Consider the following 13671-nt stretch of genomic DNA (forward strand, 5'->3'; position numbering starts at 1 on the left):
GGCGGGAATCAAGCTCTAAGTTGTCTTACATGGTCCCTGGAGTCAACTTCAAAGGGTTGTTCCAAGAGTTTGTTGTGGAATAGCAAAATCCAGCTCAGGTAATGATTGCCCACCTACCACAGTTTCTTTTTAGTACAGTCTGCAACTTTTCCTGTTTTAGATGGTTTTGCAATGTTGCTGTTTGCTGTCGAGCATCTGTAGTGTTCCCCCAGACTACACACACACACACGTTGTTGGCTGAAGTTAATAAGAATTAAGCAGTGCCTGCAAGTGATTTATAAAACAGTGTAATTCTTCCAAGCAAAAGGGATTCAATTGCTGCAAGCACAGGTGCAGAGTATAGACTTTAAAGGTGCATGAGATGGAAACTAATACCAACAATGTATTAAACACACACACAATATTCTCACTGAGAAAGTAAATTAAAAAATAATGTATAGACTCAGGATAAAAAAGCTCCAAAACTTAACCTTGAAACACTAAGACCTGCTATGAGGTTGAGATGGTGTAAGTGGTTGTATGTTTACATATCCATTAAAACAGGTTCTAGTCCACACAAAGGTGTTACGGGAATACTGTTGATTTGCACAATGAACATTTTTCCCCAAGTATCTGCTTGGGCAATATTGCTACAACATCATTTTTGAAGCTGTGTTTTCTCAGCTATGTTTTTTTCCTTTCCTGGGAATTTCCTTTGAAAGATGCTGGATTGATAGGATCACCTGAAGCCTTCTGTTCCTCTCCTGTGTGGCTTCATCAGAAGCAATGTCACCGAAAGGTCTCCTATCTACATAGTGATTTAGAAAACTACAAGGAGAAACCAGTTCCAGGAGCAAGGAAGGAAGGGGAAATATACTCTGTATGGCACATTCAGCCCTGGTTTCTCTAATTAAATGGACAAAAGTAATACTTTCTGGTATTACCTGCTAGATTTTTTTTCTGATGTGAACAAATACCAGTAATTATGATAATAAGAATGTCAGTGCTTCCCCCTCCCCCTTTTTAAATTTTTCACACTGAAGAGTGTAAGTTCACTTAATGAATACCATATAAATACATAGTAGACTGCAGGAAATTCCCCACATCTTCACATCACTTTTAATCACCACTTGCTATTCATGACCATAACTGCACATTTAAAAGCTCTTCCTCAAATATGTTTGCTGACCTTGGCAACATTATGGGTAGCGGTAACATTTGTAGTTGAGCATAATGAAGTAAAAGCAATCAAATCTGATGCTTCAAGAGGAGGATTTATTTAGTTTTTCTCCCTGAATATGGCTGTGTGTGTTCCTAATCATCAGGTACCAGCCTTTGCTGGAGTCAGAATATTAGACACGCCTACTGCTCTGAAATGATCTGGCACATAGAGTGGATCTACCATAGTCCTCTGAATGTCCATCACATGGGTAATGCCTTTGAATCCCTAATGACCTGGACTTGACTCCGATCAGGGACCAAGAAGTAAAAGATTCAGAATATTGCTATGCTACACGGTGAAGTACAACACCAAGATTTTATTTAGGGTCCTAACGTAGGATAGTGACGTGACAACAGCATTGTCACAGAGCTTAGTAAGCCCTGCCTCTAAGCAGAACCAATTCACTCAGGCACCCGTAGATGCAGTTATTGTGCTTTAAGATCCAGAAGCAGTTAGAGATTCTTTGTGTCCCATTGTGTGGTCCAGACATGACCTCAGTATTCTCTTACTAATGCTCTGAACTCCACAGCTCTCCCCATCCCAGTGAAAACAAATAGGATGCCTTACAGGGACCCTTAGTGACCTTCGAGCGCTGCCACCGTCCCATCCCATTCTGAAACTAAACCGGTGACCCTGATAAAGAGTGTTTCTTGTTTGAAATTGTCAAGCTTCGGCTTTCATTTCTAGAAACTCATTTTGCCTCTTGTTGCTAGAATAAAAAGATTTCTACTAACAGAACATTTTTCCCCACTTGTGTTTTTTTTTTAAAATAAAATTTTAATCAAATCACCCCTTGCATTTTTGGGTAAATCAGAATTTCTTCCATCTTTGATTGCAAGAGCTGCTTCCAGACCTTGATCACTATTGTAGTTCCTTCCAAACACCTTCTTTCTATTCCAAAATGCAGAAACTTCATCTACATTCTGCCTGAGCAAGCTGGCCTGGGGAAGCAACCTGAAACGCAGAATTTTACAAAGACCTAATGCCTGATGTCCACACTACACTTGGTCTGAGTAAGTTCAGACAGCTTACCAATCTATTTTGCCCTTGAAATAGGTGACAATTAGTTAAATGTAAAATGTAACTCAAATGGCAAAGTATTTTTTTTGTGTGTGTGCAAAATTCTAATGAGCTATTTCCATTTAAAACTAATTTACTTAGCAACGTATAAGAATACCTCGTTCCTCATGTTATAAAGACGACAGGGCAAGGCCTTTACTAGAGCTGAAATACAAGCCCTGCTGTAGATGTAGCTCCTTCCTTCCACCAGCTGAGAATGGAAGAGATTAAAAACTATCCATAGTGGGAAATAGCTCCTCTTTTATAATGAGGACATCTGACAAGAGACGAACTATGCTAAAGGATTGCTGAAGACTGGGAAAAGTCCCTTCCCAAGAAGCAGCATATGCTGAGTCGGAGATGGGCTACATAATGATTTTGCAGAGCAATCTATATGCTAGGAAGCCAGAGAAATACTGTGACCAGACCCTAGCATTACAATTTAGGGTCTCAACACTGACTCAACACTAACATAAGGAAGTCCTTTAAGGACATTGACCGATCTCCTACAATGAAGAGACAAGGGCTACTGAGGCTGAATGGATGTTTTTGTCTGAAAAGAGAAAGGAAGGAGAGGATCTTGCACTGAGCAGGGCATCATTTTACAGCTGATCTGAAGGCAACTGAGAGGCTAATATGTAATGGAGACATAATCCGTGCCTTTGACACATACATTACAGAGTCCCTCCAACACATGAAAGCTACAGGTCTCCCTGTAGAAAATATCTTTACCTGTTTTGCTAGCTGTGTCTCCAATCTGTTGATCAGATCTTCCTTTCCTTGCACTGTGCCCATCAGCTCTTGGTATTTCCTGTGCAGAGTGCTGTCTGATTCACTGGTCTTCATGTTGGCTAGTTTTATCTTCTCTTCCATAAGTCTGACCTGTACTGACAATCAGAGGGAGATAAAAAAACCAAAACAATGCAAATGATGGAGCTACTTGTTTAGTGGTAAGACCCCAACTGAGAGTATTTGTGGGTTTCATATTTTTGAAGCCAGGAAAGGAAGAAAAAAAAACAAATCACACTTAGTTTATATCCACATATGTGAAAAGAACATTGTCCATTCATTTGTAATGCTGAAGCAGTAACAGATGCAAACTGAACCATGAACAGATAAACACATTGTGGATTGTGAAAAATTTGCACACTATTAGTCAAAGAGACCATACAGGCACTATAGTCTACGTAGACATATGGGCAAGGTACACCACATTTTCCTCCTTTGCAATACCGTGGTCAGCTTTTTACCCCATTCACTAGCAAGGTATACACCACAAAACCCTGGCCATTTGCTTCAGATCAAGATTTCTATAGGGAAAAGTACTACGGAGTTCCTTCCTCCTCCTATCCCCAGCTTAGACAATGTTTTGGCAACTTCTGGCTTTCTGACAAGTGTTTTCTCCAGACCTGCTAAGGAGTTACCGTGTTAGACATTTCAGAAGCTTTGCCTATCTTTGAGCTCCTGTCAGTGCCAACACTTGTTCATCTCAGCAGGAGAAACACTAATGTAATGCTCCTTCACTACAGACAAAGTTTCAATGCACTAAAATCTAGCTGCTGCTGAAGCCTTTCAGGTTTTTAACAAATTTTAAAAACCTCTTTGCTTTCTTCAAAACCTATGTCTCTCAATATGCCAGTCTCTTTTATCATTACCTCATCCTATTGCAATGGATTATAAGACTTAATTTCTAAAGGTGAATGGATTTCCGCCAACTTAACTCAAACCCGCTAATTGCAGCATTTGATGACGGGAAAATATCCGGCTCTAACACATCCCAGAGAGAATGAATCTGCAAAGAAACCATCTCCAGCTACCATTAATTTGGCATGAGTTTGGAACCAGGAAGGCAGAATGCGGGCAATGGTCTGAGCACTTCACAGAGTCTGTGCAAGAGAGTTACTCATGCTCTGTTGAGCAGCCTACACTTCATACTTGCAGAAGCTGTGTTTTGTCCTCCTGTCTGCCTGCATTAGGCAGAGAAGCAAACTGCCTCTTCTTCATACTGAATCAGAAAGGTAGGCGCCCAATATCCGAGCCAGAAAACTAAGCCTGCTGAGTCGGATGTGTTTTCATTAGAGTTTAGGGTGATTATAGTAAAAAGAAATGGCCCCTCCTTTCTGTCTGATGCCCAAATGCTGACTCTGTACTAGAGGCTCAGAGAGGGGACTGCAAACATGTGATTTCCTTAATTGAGGTTGGCAGCTACAGGGAGCCCACTGAATTAACAAATCCAAATGCCCCAGACTCCTGGAGAGAAAGATAACAAGGGATTTTACACTTGATGTGGAGCCCTCTCATTTGTCAGCTGCTTCTCATTCATGGTGAATATACTTGTTAGTGGAAGGGAATGGTCCTACTCCTTATGCTGTCACTTCTTCAGGCTGTTGGGCAGCAATGAAGTATTTCTCTAGGAACACTTATCTCTGGATGTGGATAAGGCTGCTGGAAAGGCAGACCCTACAGCTTTGAGGGTTGCTAGTCTTTAGGACCTGCCAACACATGGCTGCAGAACTGCTGGTGGCAGGTGACTGAAGGCAACCCTCATTTCTGCTGGTGGCAGGTGAGTGAAGGCAACCCTCATTTCTCCTACACCTTCCCAGCCAAGTTCTCCCTTTCTTGCCCATTCTCTGACCTGGATTTGACTTGCTCTCCATCTACTCCCTTGCTGTCATTGCATCTTAACATATCATGGATGCTCTACTGCTGTCATTGAGGTGTCTGCTACTATGAAACCTCCTTCATTGTCCTGTGGCAATAACTATATTTCCTGCTGGTGCTGTCACAGTGACAATGTTACCTTTGCCTGTTGTGGTTGGGTGTGGACTTACTGATACCACTCTCAAGAACAACTCTTGTTCTTGGTTGGCAGTTGCTGATCTAGCATAGAGGCCAACAGCATGGTGACTAGACATAGCATCTTTCCTATATTTAAGCTGGTCAGAAAAAAATCTTGACATCAGTATCGAACTGGCATGGAATAGTATGTTCTGCAGACAGAATACCTTACCAGGTTCTTGATTCCTAGGCAATATGTTTCCCAGTGCTTATAACACTGCCTATTCAGTCCTTCACTACTGAAGTCCTCTTTGACAGCCATTCTTGGCCATCTTACACGGCTCTTAGTTATGTGCTTTAATCTCTGACTCAATGCTCAGCCCTGCAGCTCTTGTCCAGCTAGAGGGAGCTGATTACTTCAAACCTTACCTTCATCAGTGGTCTGCAATGATGCAGGAGCTCAGACCATCCGGCCCTTCCCGGCTCTTTTGTTTTTATAATACTCCTTACAGCACAGACTACAACAGTCTGCTTCCCAAAGGTCCATTATTCTTTATAGCCTGTTCACAAGCTGAAGTCTCTCTCTCTTTCTCCACTATTCAAAAAGCATAGAAGGACTAGCTTAGACAATATGCCTAATCTTTAGATGGTTACAGTAACGTGCAATGAATCCAGCTCTTACCGTTTTTCTCCATGGGCTCCTGAGCAGTAATTACTAAAAAGAAAGTCCAAAACAACTGATAGGTTTTGCAGACACACCCTTACTTCTTTCGCAGAACCTTCTCTACTTGTAGACAAGTCCTTACCAGTACTTTTAAGTATTTGTTTTCTGAGGACCTGCCAGGCAGCTCTATCTTTGCCCTTTAATCCTAAGGCACAACATCCCCTTCCTTTTCCATAACCAAGCATGCCTATCATGGATGAGGGGGTAAAGGCTGTGAAGCTGAGAGGCAGATATAAGGTGCTGGTTTTCACTTAGGGTTGAACCTATTCAGGCGCCTGTTCGTAGCTCAGGCTCAAAGACTGGGAAGTAGACCAGAAAATCCATTCACCACTGTAAATCAGTTTCCCTAGCAGATCACAGCCCTGCAGGGTGCTGTCTGTATGCTAGACTGGAGGGAATTTAGAGTAAGTTCCTGCTTGGCTCGTACCAGAGCAACAATAAGAGAATCTCTTACCTGTTTCTCTGCATCCTCAGCTCTTTGCTCTGCTTCTATCACTCTCTGTTCCAATTCCTGCATCTTCAGAGCCAGAAGAGAAGGAGGGGAGAGGGGGAAAGAAAGAAAAGAAATTAACATCACCTGTAAATTCACCCTTTTTAATCAGGAATCTTCCATTTCTTGTGCAGGTCCACAGATCTTTGGCATCTTTTGGGTTAACTGGACAGCTTTGATCAGGAAAAAAAAAAATCCTTTGACCTTTTCCAGTCTTCTGCCCTACTTTGAATTTACCGGAACTGTTTTCTCATTAGTGAGCTTCATCATTCATTACACGGGTCAAGGGAATAGTCCCAAAGTCTTGACCCCGTCTCTACAATTTACACACCATGGGCTGTTCCTGCAAGAAGCCTGTCTACAGCGCATCATTCTTTCCCATTTTTATTTCAGCTAGGATTCATTCACAATGGTAAATAAAAATGAATACATCTTGGAAAGCTCACAGCAGGTTCTCTATGATGCCACATTATAACCAATGAATACTTTGCTTTGGCTTCAAAAGCATCACAGGCTCATAACTGACAAGATTAACAATGATCTTAATTTTCCTATGCTTCTTTCCATTTTAAAGAGCTTTGCAAACTGACAATTCTGTGATTCTTTTTCTGAGCATTGCTGCTGTTGAAGTTAAAGGACACTGAATAGAATTTTCTTCTAAATGTATATAAATCACTTCATTCTCAGTGAAATGCAGATGTACCCGGGGTTCCTCTAACAACTTACCACTAGAGCCCAGCCTTTTTTTTTTTTTTTTTTAATACTGCAGATCAGGAACCCACTTAACAAGAAATGCTAATATAGTCATACAGGGTGAGAAAGGGTGAGTTTACTCTTTTGCATGACTATCTCAAGGTCATAATCAGCCATTATCTTTTCTGCAGTGTTTTTCCTCCTCTTTATTCACTCCCTTTGTTTCCCAGTACTATTTCAGACTTGCCAGACAATTGTTGTGCAGTCTTCGTGCTTCTAATATGTGTCAATAAATTGTCCTTATGTCTTTGGTTCAGTCCTTATGCTCCTAATCTCCATTTTTAAATATTACTTTCTAAGTATATTCTTTGTTCTAGTTGTTTCAGTTCAGTGCTTTTGTTTTTCGGAAAAGGTACCCCTTTGCCTCAGCCTATTACAAAGCTTTTCTCAGTACTCAGATTGCCCTTGTCCACCTACTTCTGTGTCTAGAGATTTTGTTACCCTTTTTTTTTTTTCTGATGGATATGCTATGCCTGCATAATCTTTCATGCATAAAAACAGAGTGTTCCCATTGAAGTCAATGGGAAGATCTGATAAACATACAATGTGAAAATATGGTACTGTATTTCCAGGTAGCCTATTTTAAATACCTGCTGTACATTTTTGTTTTTCCCTAGGTGCTTGTTTTGCTCTGGACACCGGCTTTTCTAACTTTGTTGTCTGTCAAGGCTTTCTGACTCCACTGTTCTTTCTTTGACTCTTGGTATATAATAAAAAGCCCGATACTTTTATATTTGATTTTGGGGAACAGCAATCACTGGAAACAGTGTTATTAGATTTGATTGTTCCAGGCACAGAAGTGGACAGGTGAGAAAACATAGAACAGAGTTATACTGAGTGCCAGTCTTTTACCCACCTGCAGTGGGAATACCACCCATCATGGTGCAAACACATGGTTTGGAAGTTTCTTCTTTACGCTTGGCCATGTTGGAATCTGTTGTGAGCCATCTGGGCTAAACCCTGTGCTCCCCAGTGGGGCGTGTATGCTAAGAAGGCTTTCTCCTTTTGGTTTTCCTGATGACAGTTAAGTTTCCCTCTCTTCCAACTGGGGTGAGGAAGGATCAGAAACCACAGGAGCAAGGAACAGCAGTGGTGGATGAGGAAGGAAGTGATTCTTTTCACAAACAGAGAGAACATAATGAGGCAAATGTAATGTTACTTTTATTGGATTCTTGATTTCATTTATCTGTTCGGATCCTTTTAAAAACATTTGAAATGCATGGGTTCCTGCCATGAAGAAGCCTGCAAACAGGGAAAGTGACTTCTCAAATGTCCTGAAAAGGAGTGCAAAGAATCTTTCCTTCCTCATCCTGCCTGATGCTTGAGGATGCAGGGCTAGCAGAAGAGACGGGAAGGGGCAGAGCGTACCGGTGTGCATGCAGGCTGGGTATAATGAGACCCCAGCTTGCCACACTTTATGCATTAATTCATGTTGCGAGAGACTAGAAAGCTGCATGTGTTGTTGTGGATTCAAAAATAGCTATTTTGCACAAAGTATGTGAGAATTGAAGGACACCCTCTCCCCCCTCCCCCCATACAATCCATGCAGCTAACTCCTGTACTGCGCTGCTCTAGGACCTTGTTTTTTGGAATCTGGCACTCCTGGTCCTCCTTTCAAAGTTGCTGGCGTGATGGGTGATCTAGTGCTGATTTCAACTGCATTTAGCCCCTGTGGGGTTTGTTTGTGGTGCTGAGCTCCCTGTGCCAAAGACTTTGATCAGCTTGGACCCCCTGCCTGGCCTTATTCCTGTTACTTTCGTCTGGAACCTCTAGCGATGTTCAGCTCCATCAGAAGTGCTTCTGCCTGAGGGTAGAGAGGGGGAAATATCTTAGTCTAGACCACTCCCTTCCACATGCTCTTTTTCTCCCATCCTGGCTGAGTAACTGATGGTAACATCTGCATCCCATTGAGCAGTATCACCACAGATGAGGAAACCAAGGCACAAAGCAAAAGTTGGGATCATCCAGCAGGCCAGTGGATTAGAGGCGAGAATGGAAAGCAGACAATCCAGCATGCTGTCTAATTGGCCACATTGCCTCCCGTATGTTACCAATGCAGCATTAATTTAGCCGTTTCAAGAGATGTTTCTGTTTAATGTATTCCACATTAATAATAATGTTCTAAGATATTATAAGAAAGTTGATAACGGAAAGCTTAACAGCCAAAAGAAGTGCTTATTTAGCCTGATTAAGCCTAGCTATCAGCATACGTGAATTCTCATAGGCAGCAAATTTTCACTTTATTTTCCTTGGTTTCTTTTTTGCAAGTGAACCATCCTGGAGTTAGCAATTGTCTAGAGCAACAGGCAACTTTTCTGCCTGTCCACATACTAAGGATATTTTAAGATTCACATTTATAATAGCTACACAAGATTACACTTTTTAATAACCATTTTAAGACCCAAACAATTTTATAAATCAACTCAGAACTTTTCAAAAGGAGTTATAAAAGAAAAAAAATTGTATTGAGGTGATAGTTGTCACTAAAAATATTTTTATGACTTTAAAAATAACTTCAAAACAGCTGGCTAGCTGTGCAGAAATTAACCTGGTTTTGGAAGGAAGACCACATGAAGTTTGTACGGACTTTTGCTCTGGAAATAATGTGCCGTTGAGCCTTGGCAGCTTAAGGTGTCTCTGTTTTGAAGGAGGTGTGGGGGGGGAAGTCAAATGATTTAGTGACTGAAGAGAGTTGCCACTTGCGTGAGCTCCGTCCCTAGGGATATGACCTTTTTAATCCTCTTTAGTTAATGTATTGGTGATCTTTACTTAGGCAGAGTAAACAGTGCTGTTCTGAACAAAGGGGAGGTCATGCTTCCTGCATTACACTCTGACCCCAGGGTCGCGGCCTTTGTTCACTTCTCAATGGGAATTGCTCTCAGAGGGCCACCACAAAATGGAGAACTAATTTAGGCACGTGCTGGCAGAGAATGGCAGAGTATCAAGTTTGCCTCACCCGAACCTCCGAGTGTGCAGCAGTCACGGCGAGAGTAAAAGTCAAACTCTTTCAAAGAGGACGTATTAGCTCTTTACTTACCAATGGCTGTGGCGCTTAATCCCTTGTTGAACTAAATATATTGCTTGGGTCTGCCCCCCATGCTGCCAGTAATTCAATTTCTCTGTTTTCAGCCTTTAAACTTCCCCCCCACCCCGCACTGGACTGTTGAAATGAAGAAGCATTAGACTAGTGAAAATTAGAGAATTTTTCTCTTAAAAGAAAGAGAAACCGCATGGCAATTGCGGCATTAAACTTGGGGCTCCGAGATCTCAAAATAAGCATTGTTTCTCAGCCTGTAAGGAAATGTGATGCTGTGTCCCAGCAGATTGTATTCATCACCTTTTTCATAACATTTTCTTTGTGTTGCACCAAGTAAATACACACACACACATGCATGCACACAGAGCCCTGTGAAATCGAGCATGGTAAGCATGGGGTACTAAGCCAAAGTGAACTAGGCTTAGTGAACTAGGACTTTCTCATATTTATCACTAATTTTATGCAAAAATGCTGATTTTTTTTTTTTTTTTTTTTTTTTTTGGCTTCAGAAGTAACTGGTGGCAGAATGTGATGCATCTCATTTTTAATTGCTGTGACCAGGGAACATATATAAACATGGAAGCTGAGATAAATTATCGGAAGACGTGTATAGAAAACCATCACCTTTCACTGAAAGGTGTTTATTATTTTTCATCTGTATGCTGTTCTTTGCTCAGCAGTAAAATCTGTGAAATACAATGATCGATCATAAAATAATTAAACTGTAAACACATATCTTTAGTCAAAATACTGCTTTTCCACATTTCGTCTATCAAAAAAAAAAAGAAGCCCTTAATTGCTGATGACAGCCAAGTTGTGTAAAACACAGCAGGGTTAAAATGGAGCACAAGGGATGTGTGCGTATTGGGGGAGCTTATAACGTTGCCATCACAAAAATAAGTAATACTACGATAGTAAGCTTCGAGGCTTCTGTGGCTGTCGACATGAATAGGATCAAGGTAAAAATGTGTATGACAGTAAGTTTTAGCTCTCAGACTTGCGTATTTCTGGGTTTACTGGGTTTTGTGGTTTGGTTTTTTTTTTTTTTTTTCTTGTTTTATACCACTATAAATCCCTGGGAACACTCTACCGTATTGGTATAATGGAGTGCAGGGTGGGTTTACCTGATGTTACTGCTGGCTTAGGGTACGATCCTGCAGATGCTAGCTCCTGTGGTGTCTGCAGTTGTGTTTCTCTTGACTCCTTTTAGACTGCTCTGGTAATAAGCAGTAAGCCATCCAATAGATGCTTCTTAGTCTCTGTCTTCTGTACAGTTGTGGGCACCTCTCGTGTTCAGTCCACCCTTGTGGAGCGGGAGGCTTAACCACACTGGAAGTGGCGCAATCCTGCCCAGGGGCTGGGAGGAGTGCGTGGGCAGGAGATCCCCAGCGCCTCCGCCTTGCCCAGAGCATCCTTCTCCCGACACTTTTCCAAGGCACGGGGCAGGGCTGGACAGAGAGCCTGGGGTAGTGCTGCTGCGTTTGCTACACAGATTTGCCTTCTGTACCAGACTCTTCTCTCTGGAGAAGAGAGTGTGCCGCTTTTTTTAACTGTTGCAGACTTCCAAGCCTCCTTCTTTTTCTCCTTCAGATTATGTGCTGTAATACGGATCTGCCCAATACAGAATACTGTAACTCTCTTTTGTGTAAGACAGCAAAATTTTCTCTCTGTTTCTCTCTTTCTTTCTCCTTCCTCATTTTAATTTTTCTTTGCATTCCAGTAATTTCAAGTAAAATGTTACATCTTTCCCTTAGTTTTCTTTAAGTTGTATTATTTAAACAAACACTTCTAATAATCTAATCTTAGATTTAAAAGCGCATTCTGTAATACAGAAAAATAAGCTCTTTAAACAAAAGAAGTGGCCAAGCAACTGAAACATCATGCCCTTTTAATGAAAAGTTGCATTCAAAGCTGAGCCAAACGTGAACTGCAGAGAGTTAGTACGTGAGCAGCAAGTGATGCAGACTACAGCAATAGTGAAACCAACCATTCTGTGTCCTTTATTTGTTACTCGCAATTCCCAAAGTCCACTAGCTTTAGATTTTAATGGAAGCCAGAGGGGAAAGGTGTATTTACTATGCCCATTATCCAATAAAAATAATATTGTCAGGTTAGCATAAATATATTCCTCACTTGTGTTAGTTATAATTAATATGTTTACTAATCAAAATACAAGGTCCGTCCCCTTTCACCATGTATTCTTCAGTACTAGTATTGCTTTTCTGTTATCTGCAGGATTTTAAAGACTAAAGAGAGTGTCAAGGCAATGTCAGTTGCATTTATTGTTGGGGTTTTTTTTGCCTTAAAGCATTGATACAGTTGTGCTTTGTTTGGAGGTAATGAATTGTAGGAGAATTTTAATATGTGGATAACTGCTTAGAGGTAAAAAAAAAAAAAATATTCAGTCAATATTCAAATTTTAAAATATTTCTTTTTCCTCAAAAAGATATTGGAACCTTATAATAACTATAGTAAGTGCCTGCTTGAAAGAAAAACTAATTTTTCTGAGTGTGTGTTAAATATTTTAACATGCAATATGGTAATCTATGATATCATAGTAGAAGTGCCTCTTCTGAAAGCTTCTTATTGAGTGGAGCCTTTTGGAGATTTTTTAATTTGAATGTTCCTGACAAACCTCTCAGGATTTTTTTTTTTTCTTTTACTGTTTAAAAAAGAGCTTTATCCCTGGCAAAGTTTGTGTTAATAGAATGGGCAGAGAATAGTCTATTTTACTGCATGAACTTGATTCCTCAGCATTACTATTTCTGGCAATGATTTCTCCAGCTAGTGTACCTGGTAAAGCTTAATGGTGGTTAAGACTTTTCTCATTTCCTAGATAAAGATGTTACTGAAATTAGAAATATGAACTCCTGTATTATTTTTCTAAATTTTCTTTATCAAAATTGTTTCCAAATGTGACCCCTGCAGTGAAAACTGAGTAAGAACCATTCATATTTAACAGCCTCCTCTGTTAAGCAACTGTTGTACACCTGTCTATTCCGCTTTTAATATTAAGCCATTTCTATTGCCCCGTTGATTTCCTTGATCCTTTGGACAATGATTTGCAATATCAGTTTATCTAAGGAGAGAAAAAAGGAAAAATTAAAGAATAGTCTTGTAGAACATGGGTTTGGTCAGGCTTCAGATGTACTATGGAAATTACTGAGTCTGTTCTTTACTTTTTGAAGATAAACATTTTTCTAAACACCGGACTGCCAGAGATACATATTTAGGCCCAGTGTAATTCAGCAAAATTCATCTGAAGTAAATGCTTATTTGCCCGACTTGTCTTCTGGTAAAATATCTTCTTCTGCCTCTTTCCATTGAATACTTGAATAAAAAGAAATATGTGAAAGTTTCAAAATGCTACGTGGATACAGATAGCTGCATATCATACACTTATGTGTGTGTGGTTTTTAAATTAATACTAGGGTGAGCAGAAAATACAAGACAGACTTCAGCTGCACCTGTAAAAATAAAAATGCTACCTCTCTGAAACTGCATTGCTGTATTTTTCTGTGGTACAAGGATACCATCCTTATGTTTTCCCCTGGCATTATCTACTTTGGAAAGAAAAATGCATGACAGCCTCAAAATGGCGTTCTCCATTAGGGAAAGGCAAAGACGAA

General features: G+C 40.5%; 1 protein-coding gene across 1 annotated transcript in view; it reads right to left on the reverse strand.

Annotated features, from left to right (window-relative positions):
- PLEKHH1 (pleckstrin homology, MyTH4 and FERM domain containing H1) overlaps nucleotides 1-6336 on the reverse strand; it is a 41906-nt gene extending 35570 nt beyond the window's left edge. Inside the window, exons 1-2 of the mRNA XM_009283551.1 lie at nucleotides 6217-6336; nucleotides 2993-3142 (exon numbers count right to left, since the gene is read on the reverse strand). Coding sequence (XP_009281826.1) covers nucleotides 2993-3142; nucleotides 6217-6336 — 270 coding nt within the window. The remainder of the gene's footprint in view (nucleotides 1-2992; nucleotides 3143-6216) is intronic.
- Between the last annotated feature and the right edge of the window lie 7335 nt (nucleotides 6337-13671).

Source organism: Aptenodytes forsteri, unplaced genomic scaffold (assembly GCF_000699145.1).
Source record: "Aptenodytes forsteri isolate BGI_AS27 unplaced genomic scaffold, ASM69914v1 Scaffold486, whole genome shotgun sequence".
Taxonomy (NCBI): domain Eukaryota; kingdom Metazoa; phylum Chordata; class Aves; order Sphenisciformes; family Spheniscidae; genus Aptenodytes; species Aptenodytes forsteri.